Source organism: Mus caroli, unplaced genomic scaffold (assembly GCF_978045245.1).
Source record: "Mus caroli unplaced genomic scaffold, Mus_caroli_1 scaffold_15, whole genome shotgun sequence".
NCBI lineage: Eukaryota > Metazoa > Chordata > Mammalia > Rodentia > Muridae > Mus > Mus caroli.
The window spans coordinates 100029597-100045123 of record NW_028227270.1 but is presented as its reverse complement, the minus strand read 5'-3'; the positions used below and the strand labels follow the sequence as shown (position 1 = coordinate 100045123).

General features: G+C 40.8%; 1 protein-coding gene across 1 annotated transcript in view; it reads left to right on the top strand.

Annotated features, from left to right (window-relative positions):
- The window catches only part of Aoah (acyloxyacyl hydrolase), a 217269-nt gene that overhangs the window by 165904 nt on the left and 35838 nt on the right, over positions 1-15527 (top strand). The window contains exon 13 of the mRNA XM_021180609.3: positions 8024-8106. Coding sequence (XP_021036268.1) covers positions 8024-8106 — 83 coding nt within the window. The remainder of the gene's footprint in view (positions 1-8023; positions 8107-15527) is intronic.

Sequence of the window (15527 nt, the reverse complement as noted above, 5' to 3'; positions counted from 1 at the left end):
TCTGGAAAACAAGTCACCTCTTGCTCTTAAAATCTTCCCACCTCCTCTTCTGTGTAGATCCCTGAGACTTGAGAGGAAGAGCTTGATAACGACATCGCACTCGGAATGGAGTGCTCCAGAGCGCCTCACTCTCTGTCTTGGTGTGGGTCTCTGTGTTAAGTTCTGTCGGACTAACACAAAAGCTTCTTTGCTTGGAGTCGGTTAATTGAGGTGCTCATCTGTGTCTCCACCCGGTGTTGCCACCGGGAGTCCCTGGTGGAAAACATTCCTGTGGGCTGGGAACTGACAAGAAGAAATGATATATGCTAGAAAGGAGGGCTGTGAGGGTCTGTGAAAAAAGCTAGGAGGATCCTGAGATTGTGCCAAGAGGTAGAGTTCCTAAGAAATGGAAGTAGGGTGGGGAGGAATGGCTCTGTATGTTTGATTTTAATGAAATGGGGGCTCCTGGAAGTCTCGTGGAGAAGTAATTTCTTTACTTGAGCAAATGTTGGGGAAAGCAACTAGAAACCATTCTATGTGCATGTATCTATTCTTAATTTAGTTCTAGAATTCAAAATGGAACCCTACAAAGCCAGCACTGCCTGGCCGTCCAGTACGGGGATGATCATACTGGGAAAACATCCTGATATACCTTTCCACAGATGTGTGGAGAATGCCAGTCTGTGCTGCAGGTAGTAGGCCAAATGTGGGACATCATCAAAACGCAGGCCTGAAGCAATCATCTCTTCTACTGATCCGCTACCCTTGGTTTTGTAGTGCAATAAAACAAAAAGAACAGAACAAAAGCTTGCACTAGGGTGCTTGAATCCACTCGAACATCACAGAACAAGAGTTTTGAAATGAGAGCAGTCTTTGTAGTCCAGCTCATCATGGTTAGCACTCTAGTTAGTGTTCACAAATTGTAGTTCAGCTCTCCCTGCATAAAGAAAACTCCCCTGTCAGCAATCTTAACTTGTAGGCATTTCAGAAAATTGCTTTCACCACCCCCAAATCTGTCAAAATTCCAGGAAATTCAATTTCTAAAATTTATGAGGAAAATTACTTATTGGAATGGATACGAAAGAAGATAGTACTTCTGGTTATTTAAATATTCCCAGGATATAGTGTAAAGACTTTAATCCCAAAATTATAGATGCTGCTTTTAGTCAAATATGTTAATGAATCTATCAATGATTGGCAAAGATATCTGTATTCTAATAATGAGCAGTGCAGATGACTGTATCTCTAAGATTAATAGCCATGTTATTTAGTCTCCATGAGCTGAGCATGCCGTGAGCAAAACAATATTTCAGTACATAAATTTCATTTTTGGAATTATTAAAAATATATTTATGACGAAATGTTGCTAACAATTACTTTCCCAGAGAAAATAAGCACTCTTTATTGCCCGTGAAATGATTTTAGCGTTGAACTCACCTCTGACGTCCACTTCCCATATGTTTTCACAAAATATAATAAAGTAGTCAAGGCAGAGGGCATAAACCACACAGTATTCATTTTCAGGCTTCTGGATGAGCGAGCAGCTCGAAAACAAGCACTTTCTTCTCTCCCCAAGAAGCTTTACACCGAGAACAGTAAATGACTTCATCCACAAAGGACACAGAGGAGAGGAAGAGTCAACAGCCAGGGACTGATGGAGCCAGAAAGGAACACAGCAAATAGGGAAGGCACGGTAGATTCCAGGGACTGATGGAGCCAGAAAGGAACACAACAAATAGGGAAGGCACGGTAGATTCCAGGGACTGATGGAGCCAGAAAGGAACACAATAAATAGGGAAGGCATGGTAGATTCCGGAGGGCTGCATCCCAAGCTGGTGAGAGGGACTGCTGTCCATCAACCCCAGTTTTCACGATCAAACTCCACAGGACTGGAGGATTATCTATACAGGTGTTTGTAAAAAGGAGGTGAAAGCCATAAGCAGAAATATAGGCATGGACTGAAAATGCAGCCCTTCTGACTACTTAACTCTACACAGGTGGGCAACTGTGCTACCTCACCTAGAGATTATTCCCTCAGAGTTCCTAAGGCCAACAGCCTCTGTCCGGACTGAGAGAATCTTCCTCCACTCAACCCTTGGGTCAGTAATTTATCATGTATTCTCATGACTACAGAACAGACAAACCTTCCCAAGCAATGAGAACATACTTAGAGGAGAGTCACAAGTGTTCTAGTTTTGTCTCTGGTGCTATAATAAAGTACCCACTAACAAGCTATTTAGGGATGAGGGGTCTGCTTTTGCAGTGTTGGTTGATAGTCCACCACTGTGGGAAAGACAAACACTCAGAGCAGCTTGTTACAACCAAGCCACAGCCAGCCCCAGAGAGAAACCATCAAACGTGGGGTGCTGGCTGGTTTGATTTCTCCACTCTTAAGCAGTTCAGGACATTCTGTCTACAGAATAGTGCCACACACAGTGATTGACTTCCTACATCATTAACTTAATTAAGACAATACTTAACAGATGTGTTCATGGGCCAACCTAAGATAAATTGTCTCTCAGACCCACCCAGCTCATCCTACAGCCACGACCATATACAGATTTGCAGCTCCATCCCCAGTTGACTAGTATGCAGAAGGCTCCAATATTCCAGTATAATCAAACAACCCGAGATCATTAGACATCTGACAAAACTTCAAAGATTTTTTCCTCTTTTATATGTTTTTAATTTTTTTTATTTCATGTGTGTGAGTGTTCTGCAGTGCCTGTGAAGGCTAGAGCAGGGTGCCAGTTCCTCTGGAACTGGGAATTACAAAGGCTTTATGCTGCCATGGGCATGTTGGAAGTTGAACCCAGGTCTTCTGATGCACACCTTCAATTTCAACACTTAGAAGGTAAAGGATAGTGGATGTCTATAAGTTCCAGGCCAGCCTGATCTACAGAGCAAGTTCCAAGACAGCCAATCATACAGGGAAACCTTATCTCAAAAAAACAAAAACAAAACCAAAAAATAAAAAATATTAAAAAAAAAAAACCTAGAACAATTAGAAGATCAGTTGAGATGAGCTATTATCCAAATGATAGTTCTAGGAGAGACAAAAGGAGATGGAAATATTATGTTTAAAATAATTCAAAAATATATCTCAGAACTGTGGAACATGAATCTCTAAGTTGAAAGGTCTTTTGAATGTCTGATACTGTATATGGACAGAAATTCACACCAAGCTTGCCCTGCAAACACTGCAGAATAGTTGACACAAAGTGATATTCCAGGTTACTAAAATACCACGGCATAATTGCTTCATATTCTATGCTAGGAGGCCTGAAACTCATGAGTAAATTCCTTCAGTCATCTAAGGAACTTGTCATAATCTAGAACTGCATAGTCATCTGTTCTAGGTATCTACCACATAACAAAGTACTTTGAACTAGGTGGCTTAAAACAAGCTTTTTTGAACATAGTGGAGCATGTATCCTTATTACCAGTTGAAACATCTTCTGGATATATGCCCAGGAGAGGTATTGCTGGATCTTCCGGTAGTACTATGTCCAAATATCTGAGGAACCGCCAGACTGATTTCCAGAGTGGTTGTACAAGCTTGCAATCCCACCAACAATGGAGGAGTGTTCCTCTTTCTCCACATCCTCGCCAGCAATCTACTGTCAGCTGAATTTTTGATCTTAGCCATTCTGACAGGTGTGAGGTGGAATCTCAGGGTTGTTTTGCATTTCCCTGATGATTAAGGATGCTGAACATTTTTTCAGGAGTTCCTCAGGTGAGAATTCTTTGTTTATCTCTGAGCCCCATTTTTTAATGGGGTTATTTGATTTTCTGGAGTCCACCTTCTTGAGTTCTTTATATATATTGGATATTAGTCCTCTATCTGACTTAGGATAGGTAAAGATCCTTTCCCAATCTGTTAGTGGCCTTTTTGTTTTATTGACGGTGTCTTTTGCCTTGCAGAAGCTTTGCAGTTTCATAAGGTCCCATTTGACAATTCTCAATCTAACAGCACAAGCCATTGCTGTTCTATTCAGGAATTTTTCCCCTGTGCCAATATCTTCAAGGCTTTTACCCACTTTCTCCTCTATAAGTTTCAGTGTCTCTGGTTTTATGTGGATCTCCTTGATCCACTTAGATTTTACCTTAGTACAAGGAGATAGGAATGAATCAATTCTCATTCTTCTACATGATAACCACCAGTTGTGCCAGCACCATTCGTTGAAAATGCTGTCTTTTTTCCACTGAATGGTTTTAGCTTCCTTGTCGAAGATCAAATGACCATAGGTGTGTGGGTTCATTTCTGGGTCTTCAATTCTATTCCATTGGCCTACTTGTCTGTCACTATGCCAGTACCATGCAGTATAGCAGCCTTATTTATAATAGCCAGAAGCTAGAAAGAACCCAGATGTCCCTCAACAGAAGAATGAATACAGAAAATGTGGTACATTTACAAAATGGAGTACTATTCAGCTATTAAAAACAATGGATTTATGAAATTCTTGGACAAATGAATGTATCTGGAGGATATCATCCTGAATGAGGTAACCCAATCACAAAAGAAGTCACTTGATATGCACTCACTGATAAGTGGATATTAGCCCAGAAACATAGAATACCCAAGATACAATTTGCAAAACACAAGAAAATCAAGAATGAAGACAAACATGTGGACATTTCATTCCTCCTTAGAATAGGGAACAAAATACCCATGGAAGAAGGTACAAGGACAAAGTTTGGAGCTAAGATGAAAGGATGGACCATCCAGAGACTACCCTACCCAGAGATCCATCCCATAATCAGCCACCAAACGCAGACACAATTGCACATGCCAGCAAGATTTTGCTGAAAGGACCCTGATATAGTTGTCTCTTGTGAGGCTATGCCAGTGCCTGGAAAATACAGAAGTGGATGCTCACAGTCATCTATAGGATGGAACACACAGGGCCCCCAATGGAGGAGCTAGAGAAAGTACCCAAGGAGATGAAGGGGTCTGCAACCCTATAGGTGGAACAACAATATGAACTAACCAGTACCCCCAGAGCTTGTGTCTCTAGCTGCATATGTAGCAGAAGATGGCCTAGTTGGCCATCATTGGGAAGAGAGGCCCCTTGGTCTTGCAAACTTTATATGCCCCAGTACAGGGGAACGCCAGGGCCAAGAAGTGGGAGTGGGTGGGTAGGGGAGCGTGGGCGGGGGGTATAGGGGACTTTCTGAATAGCATTTGAAATGTAAATGAAGTAAATACCTAATTAAAAATTGGGAAAAAATTGAAAAAAAAAAGAAGCAGTTTTGCTTTTTTTTTTTTTTTCTTAAGATCTCATAGTTTAGAGAGGTGGGAATTCAGGCTGAGCTTAGCAGACTATTTTATTGTTGTTGTTTATTGTTTCCTTTTCAAGATAGGGTCTTAGAGTATAGCTCAGGTTTGTTTGTCATTAGTCTCTTAGTGGGATTTACCATACTGCTGTGCTGGAAAGAACGATCCAAGAGAGCTTCATTTGTACGACCAACTACAACTGGATTCCTCTCCCCCTTTTTCACTAGAGCCCCTTTATAGACTTTTTATAATAGTAATTTTTTAAAATTATAATTACATCATTTCCCCTCTTCTCTTTCCCCCAAAAGCCCCTTCCAGGTACCCAACCTCACTCTCTTCAAATTCATAGTCTCTTTTTCGTTAATTACCTGTATAATGTATAATGCTACCTGCATCCATGTGATCCGGTCGGATAAGCCATTTGAGATGACCACTTGTCATTGGATAACCCATTGGAGGACTTCCCTGAGGAGGACCATTTATCTTCACCTCAGCATTCCCCAGATGCCTGTAGTTCTTTGTTTAGGGTTGAGGTCCCATGAGATTTTTTCCAGCCATGTTAGTCTGCAAATAACCCCAAAAAAAAGAGCTCCTTATGCCTGGTATTTGGATTTTATTAGGTAGCTTACATCTCTTTAGGAGGAGAATTGTCAACCCAGGTGGAAGGTTTCATTTAAGCTGTAATGCATAGGTAGAAACAGAATTAGAAGTATTGTTTCTAATTTTAGGTCGGTAGTAGTATGATTCCTAATGACTTTTACCAGACACCTTGAAGCTTTCTGGTAGAATTTTGGTGATCTTTTAGGAATAAATATTATGTCATCTGCAAGTAGGGATAGTTTGACCTCGTCTATTTGAATTCCTTGGATTTTCTTCACTCATTCTTTTCTTTCAGCTAGAGCTTCAAGCACAATATTGAAAGGGCCTGGAATAATGGATAGCCCTATCTCATTTCTAATTTCAGTGGGACTGCTACAAGTTTTCACCATTAAAGATAAAGCTGGCTGTAGGTTTCTCATATATATCTCATTATGCTGAGGTCTATTCCCTCCAGTTCGACTCGTTGTAGATTTTCTTTATCACAAAAGCATGCTGAATTTTGCCAAAGGCCTTTCTATAGGAAAGGCTACTTCAATAATCCTGTGAGTGTTGTCTTTCCACCTTGTGGTTTATTACAGTTATTGACTTTAGTATGTTGAACCATCTCTGCATCTCCAGGGTAAAGCCATCTTGGTTGTAATGGATAATTTTTTTGATGTATGCTTTTATTCAGTTTGCAAGTTTCTATTGAGCATTATTGAATCAATGTTCATCAGAAATGCTGTCCTGTAGTTTGGAGAGGTTTTTTGGGTGGGTGGGTGGGGGTAATGTCTTTACATGGTTTTAGTATTAGCATGAGATTGGCTTCATAAAAGTCTGGGAGTATTCTTTCTGTTTATTTTCTTTTTTTCTTTTTCCTCCTCTTCTGTCATCTGTAGCCTTCCTGAAGGCCTCTTCCCAGGCACCCTAAGAACCTAAACGTCATCCACATTGACCTCCCTGAATGATTTGAGACAGTTACTAAGTACTGTAATCCAATGAGCTTCATTTTCATAATGCTTGAAAAAAGAATGATTGTATGCAAGGATGTTAAATACAAATTTGGGAAAATGGAAATGCATTTTAACAGTAATGGAATATTTATGAGTTAAATTATCATTCATTAGTTTATATATAGTCTTGTTTCAAAGAAGATTTTAGGAAGTCTATAAAAATACAGGCAACATAACATGAAATTACATTCAAATTAAATTAAAATCTTGGCAAAATAAAATAGAAAATCAAAGATAGTGCAAAAGGGAGCCAAGAAAATTGCTTAAAAGTTCTATAATTATAACCCAATAGTGGTGTCAAATTTGTCTCCAAGCTATGTGTCCATTAATATTAGATTCAGCTCCAAGTGGAAGAGATTTAATGTATGGCTTGAATAAAATAAAAATTGAGTTTGCTTTTCTTAAACAGAAAAGCTCAGAGGCATGCAATTTAGGACTAGTATTGAAGTTCTACTCTACCCAGTCTCCTCAGGGATACAGGATCCTCCAGCTTCTGCCTTTCTAAGGTGGATCTTTGACTGTCCAAAACAGTAGTGTTCTTATTCTGGGCAGCAGAATACAGAGAGGGAATTCAGAAAGAAAGAATAGGTGTTGTCTTCAGAGTGTTCCCTAATAAAGATTACTAGAAATGCCACTTCACACTTCTAGTTCAATTGCATTATCCAAAGATTTGTCAGACAGTCTAGGCACAGGGAAACAGGAAATGGAGTCATTGTTCCACGAGAACACAAGTGCTTCTTCAAGCTCTGTAACACACATGTGTACAGAAAAGAGCAGGCCCCCAAGGCGAGAGCATCTTTCACAGTCTCACAGCAGCCAAGAAAGGAAATGTCTTCCACTTTCACATAAGAGAATGGGTAAGAGAACGGTAAAGATGAGTGGTAGCTGAAAAATGGCAGCAACCATTCTTGGTGGAGGTATTAGAAAGATGTGACTTTGCAGGGACCTAAACAAAGGCAAAACTTCGATAGCAACAGCAACCCTCCTCTATGGGTATGCCTCGTGTCACAGTCTACCCAACAATACATTCACAGCATAAAGAAACTGTCAGTAAAGCCTGAGTGTGTTGAGTTCATTTTTACTGCACTTCTAAAAGCAGTACAGAAACATGTTCCTTTTAATATCAACATTGAGTTATCTGGATATTAAATATATACTTGTGTATTTGTTTCAGAATTGAAGAAAACTCCATTTACCGTCGTTTGAGAAAGAGAAACCATTGCAATCACAGAGACTATCAGAGTATCTCAAAGAATGGTGCGTAGCCTGTCACTTATGCGTTCACATGTAAGAACTGACTTTATTTGGGAATTACTGCAAAAATTAGCATTAGACAGCCAGAACACAGTGAAGTCTCCCTTCCAACAGCACTACCCATTCTGAACACAGTCTTCTGGCTTTCCAGACATTTATACACAGAAAAAGAGAAGAGTATGCAGACAAGAGACTATGGAGGCCAGATCAGTCACAGAACAGTGAAAAGATTTCTCGTAATTCTCAGGCAAATGCAGAGATTCACAGCTCAAGAAGGGTGACCCAAGTGAGCCTTGGTTAAACAAGTGACTAAGGTCACTAAAAAAGCTCTACTCTGCCCTGGAGAGCATTTGCCCACATTTCTTCAGAGGTCAGAGTTTTAAACTTTACTCATGTGAGTCTGCCCACCATACTGGTTTAAGAGACTCATAAGACCCCTGCTTAATAAACCATAGCCTGGCTAATGCCCATGAGTTACCATCTCTCACTGACTAAAGATGTGCAGAAAGTATCCAAGAAGTATGGGTTTTAACTAAATGTGTTACCTAAAATATACTATATTTCTTAGAATAAGTACTCTACGTGGAATGAATGCCCTACTTTTCTAAGAATGAAAAGATGTCTTAACTGTTTAATAGTAGCTGGCATTTACTTAACTCCCACCAAGTGTTGAGAAACATATTTCACTTTAAGTATGTACCTTTATGTATATTTCCACTAGTCCTATACACAATAAACAGTTCAGCAAGTATTATTGTATTTTCTCAGAGCTAAGATATCATTGATTGCAGTCACTCTGGAAGTGTTACGGTAGAAATGGGAAAGAAAACTTCTAACATATACATTCACTACAACACTCAACTCAATTACCCAATATGTTAAAACATTTTTCTCGGAATGAGAAAAATATGAGTCTACCCACATTGCTGCAACTTAGAAAAAGGAGACTTGGACAGGTCAACAGCCTTGACCCATGTCACAGAGATAGAAAGTTACATGACAAAAACTTCTGCTGACCCTGTGTAACTCTACTCAGACACCAATGAAAGTCAGGCCTCCTTCCTGCCTGTGACCTTCAGTGGTCTATGGAGAAAGGTTAGCCTTGCTCTATGTGTGAACACAACTAGTAGAGAGTGAAAAATGCACAAGGGACTTGCTTATGAACCCCTACAGATATAAACTCCTAACATCACTTTTCTGCTGTTGTGAGAGACTCAAAGAGCCCCCAATTCAATAGAGACTTGCTTTCAATATAGACTGGGGAAAAAAACAGAAGCTCATTTTGTATGCAGCTCTAGGACATTAGGACCTATAATCTATTTTTTAAACAGGAAAGATAAAATATAGACTAAGAAAAATTAGACCATAAATTAGATATTATAGTTCAATTTTTACCATATTTTTAAAGGGAAATGGGGAAGAGCTCCATCTAAGAAAAAAAATTAGTAGGATGAAGTCAAGGATCATTGAGATATTTTGATTGGTTGCTTTCTTTCTTCCCTTCAACTCTACTTTTCTGAAATATTTCATATATATAAATTGAGTCTGGAAAGAGTAATGGGATAAATGTATGCAGTGAAGGCAGGGTGATGAGAAGTCTGACTCTTCAGACAAGCATGCTCTAATTGTTTTCCTTGTGTGTAACTTCAGAGTCAACATTTCTATCTCAAGACTCAAATATGTCAATATCGTTTTCCCACCCAAAATCTGGCAATCTTTTGACAAACTCATGATGACCAGAGTGAGATGCTCCAAAGACTACTCCCAGCAACCAAGGCTAGCCAGTCCTTGTGTATTCTGCTGCCTTAACTATGCACACTCCTTTAAAATTCAGGCGCTTCACAGCAAAAGGCAAAGGGAGGTAGGAAGAGACACTCATCACAAAGAAGTGTACAGTGAGTCCAGGGCAAAGTCCCAGCTTTTGTCTGTTCAGTGAGTGGAAGCTGGAGAGGAGGGGAGCTTTCTCTTTCTTCAATTTGCATTCCTCAGAATTATACAAATGTTCACCTTGTCTCGAATTATTGCTTCTCTGAATACAAGTCTCATCAGATCTTCTAAGAACGGAATTCTAAGAGGATATTTTTAGTTTCCCATAGTTACCCGTTATCTAATGTCCTGCTTTTATTCTCCAGCTCCTCTTCCTATTTTCTGCTGCTTTTCCTTGCTGTGAATTTTCTTTTGATATTATGCAGCGTGTAACCTGACTGCCCACACCAAGTTATTTCAATTACTCCCCAAGGTTTTTATTAGGTATCGGAAAAGTCAGCTCTCCACATTCTGCATATTTATGGCTGCTTTTACTTTTCAGAACCAGCAAGAAAGAGAAAAAGGGGAAGAAATAGTTGAATAGAATATTAAAGAGTTTCTTTTAAATTGTGTGGCACGAATTAAAGAAACAGCTCCTATTTTCATCTTGACTGTTATATAAAATATTTTTTTACGTGTCTGCAGATATGCGCAGAGCCTTTTAGAATGTGAAGTGTGGGAGTCCCTATGATTCTAGGAATAATGCTTTGATGTCAGGCTTAGGAAAGAGCAGCCCCACCCTATCTTCTCCATATTCAGCAAGGGAGGTGATCTGCAGTGGTCTCTTCAGCTCCAACCTGCAGAAACAGACAGGACAAGAGGTGACCAGTATGCTGCCCAGTGCTGTGTTTTGGCTAGTCTCTCACCTTACCTCTCAGAGAAGGGAGTGAGATCCAGGAAACAGAGACCTCCCCCTCTGGTTAACTTACAAAATCTTTCCTTGAAGAATAAAAATAGAACTGACTTTAGGATTGTCCCTGGGATGTGATACCAGAATCTTGACTTGGTGTGGCCTGGATGACAAGCCTGCTTGAGTGGATCGTCTACTCCCATTCTTCTTCGGAGAGGCACAGAATCCAAAGTCAGTGTAGTAATGAGTAAGGACAGCCCCCTTGGCTACTACAGTTCTAGCTTCCTGCCATATTATTATTGTATAAGCATCATAAAGCCCGGGCCTGTTAGACCCAGATAGGCAACCATACATAAAAGAGATATCAGCAGAATACTTGAGTACCACAGGGCTTGGTGTGGAGATATGGGCAACAGGAGGATCAGGAGACACAGCTTCTTCAACATTTTCAAACATCCACCATCAGAGCACCATAGAAACAATGGCTGCCAGTCACATCTGTACTATTATGTATCCAGTAGTTTTAAATCAGTCACATTTCAATGTCAAAGGTCCTAAAACATAGCAAGTAAATATAAAAGAGATTTGTCAATGGTATGAGCCAGGACTCTCAAAGATGGAGCAGCAGTGCATAGGCCAGGCATCCAGGTCCTTGCAAACACTGGCAGGCAGGCAGGAAGGAAACAGTGATGCATGGGGCAGCAGAGGGATCTGGAGGCAGAAGTTCCTCCTCCTGGGAAGAGAGCAGAAGGGGAGGGGAATGAGAAATGATGAACTAAAGATGGCAAGTCTATGACTGAGAGCAAGAGCTAAGGTAGGGAACAGAGAGATGAACCAGATAAGGAAAGGAGTCTTTAGGACAGGAAGTCCTTGGGCTACACCCTGCCAGGACTGGGAAGCAAGAGGGCCATTCCTCAGCACTCCACTGGCACTGGAGGCAGACTGGAGGGGTGAGGGGTGAATTCCAGAGGATGGTAGGACTGCTGAGGGGAGGGGCTGGATAATAGCCTTGGCGTCTTGAGCTCAGGACCATGATGAGGGCTGAAGCTTGATAAATTGTAGGAGAACTGAGCTTGAGATGTCACCATGACTCCAACCAAGAGCTCATCCCTTAGAAAATAGACCATATGGGAGGTAGTTAGCACCCATCTCTGGAGGCTGTCTTAGAAGCAGTGGTGCCCAGAGCGACCTCTTTTACTCATGCTACAGTGCTCCACTCTTCACATCTGAGTGTTCACTACTCCTCATGATTCATGCTTACAGAGGATGCAGAAACTAGCAGGTTCAGCCCTCTGTGTTCTTGACTGATTCCATGCCCTCCCCCACACCCAGAAGAGCCAAATATGTCACACAAGTTCTTTGTCAAGGCTGAAGTTGAGCTTTCTTGGGCCTAAGGAGGGTCACTTTCTTTAAGTCTAGTTCATGGCTGGACAGGAATCAGAAGGCATGTGAGGCCAGGAGCCATTTGTTTAATGCCCCCCTCAGTTAGCATTGGTAAGCAGGGACTTGCCCAACTAACACTTTTTTTCTTTAACCTAAAAACTCTCAAGTTATTTTCAACCTTTGAAGAGAACTAAAGCATGGACCATGGTCCTTTACAACTAGAATACAGTGATTTCCTTAATATCAAAGGCAGGAACCACTCTAAGATACCACCTCACACCTGCTGGGATGGCCATTGTATATATAAAAAACTAATGACGAGGACTACCTAGGACATGGAAAACTCAGAGTCATGTAAAGAGGAATGTAAAGTCATCTATCCATTATAGAAGGTAGCAGGATAGTTTCTCTAAATATGAAAACATGAATTACTGTATGATTAACCAATCCCACTTATAAATATTTATTTATCCAAGGTATTAAGTACAGGTTCTCAAAGAGATACTGGCACTCCCTTGTTCATTACATCATCATTCATAACAACCAAGATGTAGAACGAGGCTGAATGTACACCAACATGTAAATGGATGGAGAAAATATATGTAAATGCAATGCAATACTATTCAGCCTTTTAAGAAGGGAATCCTGCCTTACCCAGCGATAACTGGACCTTGAAGCCCCTGCTTCTCTGAAGCGTCTAAAGTACCCAAATTCACAGAGGCAAAGGATGACTTGGTGATGACCAAGGACTAGGGGAAGTGATATAAAGCTTTTTTGGGGGGCAGGGAGGGGGGATGCAAGACAGGGTTTCTCTGTGTAGCTCTGGCTGTCCTGGAACTCACTTTGTAGACCAGGCTGGCCTCGAACTCTGCACTGACAATCTTTCTCATTTTGTTTTTGCAAGTCCAGCAAAACTTTCATATAAGTACCTGGATTAGGAGGTTTTTGCTTTCAGAAATGCTAAAATATTGAAGACATGTTTTTCCATGGGATTAAGCTTCCCACCACAGAGGGATTCTCTCCCTGTGTGCGCATTACAGAGAAAGTGGAGAGCAGGGATCCCTGTGAAAAGCCCAGAGTAGTTACTGGAGACTGTAAACTGCCTAAGTTCAAATTTGCCTCTTCACCTGTATACCACACCCACCCCTCTCCTTGCTGCAAAGCTAATTTGGTCATGAAACTCTTATGTTCTCCACTAATGCCACAAACTCCACACTCTGAAGAAACTTCACTTGACCTGTTCCTACCTCTGGGTTTGGTTAAGCCTCCGAAGAATAAGAGACCTAGAGAAGCTAGGAAAAGAGACAAAAGTCAGGCCAGCCTGAGAAATACAGACTCGGGCCATGAACATAAGCATTTGACATTGACATATAAACCAGATACCAAGAGCAGAAGCAGAGACCTCCACACAAGTGATGAAGCACCCCTATTTGCACATGCACACACACATACATACACACACTTGTGTGCACACACACACTCACATGCTCACTGTATTTTCTGACCAAAGTCAGAAAAGCTGCTAGAAAAAAAGAAAAAAGTGGAATTTTCTAGGAAAAAAAAAATGTCTAAAAGATCTGTGTTCACTCTCTAAGCAGTTCTTTCTGGGTAGCTGCTAGAAAAATTTCTAACAGAAATCCTGTTAGAAAAAAATTCTAAAAGAGTTGTGTTTATTCTCCAGAGATCTCCAGACAGCTCAACACTTGCTAGAAAAAAAAATTCTTAAAAAAAGAACTGCTTTCTGCTAACCTCATACAGACCACAAAGCCCAGCCCTTTATTTACATATCAATTCAGTCATTTACTCCAGGTTCCCCTTTGTTTACCCACAAATTAGCATTCCCTGACCTCAGTCCCACCACTGGATTCTTAGAAAAAGAAAACAAACACAGTTTTTAACATTGAAAATAAATTTGGAGATCTGCCTGCCTTTGTAAGAATAAACAATAAACTAGGTTGGGTGGAATCCTGTCCTAAGATTACAATTTTGACTACCCCTGGACCGAAATTTGATCTGTTCCAGGGTGACCTTGAATTCAGGAATCTGCCTGCCTTTGTATTTTTCTGACAAGCTGCCTCATAGTGCAGTTGCCTCTATGCATCCTTATATTTTGCATAGTAAAGAAATTATATATTTTTGAACTCATGTTTTCAAAGTTCTCTTCCACAGCCTTAATGACTGTCCTGAAGGTCACAGTGTTCTAGGGGCAGAAAAACATGTCACACAATTCCCTTTCACATGGCCAACAAGGACTCAGCTTTCTTTCTTCCATTGTCCTTATGTAGGCCTCCAGCAAAAGGTGTTTGCCCCAGATTAAAGGTGTGTACCTCCACAACAGGACTTAACCGGTTCTTTACTTGGAACTTGCTCTGTCCCAGGCTGGCTTTGAACTTACAGGTCTGTTTGCCTATGTCTCCTGAGATTAAAGTCATGTATCTATCACCTTGCTTGGGCCTAAGCTTTTCAGGGCCACTATGCTTCAAGGTCTGGATTAAAAGCCTGTGTCTCCAGCCTCAAGATCTAGATCGTAAGTGTGCCCTCCATTTCTGGATTATAGTTCATTCTAGATATAGTCAAGTTGACAACTGACTATAGCCATCATGTTTACATACACACACTTATACATACACTCACATACTCACATACTCACACACACACTCACATACACACACACACACACTCATACACTCTCGCATACACATCCATACACATACTCACATTCATACACTCATACACAAATAACAAATTCATATACAAATAACAAAAATCATTTAAAAATAAAATATATTTAAGAAAGTGTTGAGAAGACCAGGTAAACAGGGTCCAGAAGAGAGAGACTGGAGCACAGAGGGTGAAGGGAAAATTCCTCAGTGGGGCTGAGAAAGGAGGCCCTGGGGTTAAATGAGTGGAGGAGTGAGGAACAACAGAGGTGATTTCCCCACAGAATGAGAAACTGAGCATGACAGCTCCCTGCTGCCCATAGCTTAGCCTTTGAGTGGACACTGAACTCTGCTCTCCTGGCACACCACTACCCTAGAGGTAGAGTAGAAAGACAGGAAAAATTAGAGAAACATAAGAAAACAGGCCAGGTAGCTCTGGTGTGACTGTCTCACTGGCTAAAAGTCAAGAATTACCACACAGCTAACCAAATTGTCTACAAGGGGCCCAGACTCCTGTTTTGGAACTCTCTCTCTCTCTCTCTCTCTCTCTCTCTCTCTCTCTCTCTCTCTCTCTCTCACACACACACACACACACACACACACACACACACACACACACACACGTCTATTGACCTCTTGTGACCTCTGGACCTTTGTGGCTTACGTTTTCATACCATTAGCATTCCTTTCTATAAACCTGTGTAGAAATACTACATGAACTACTT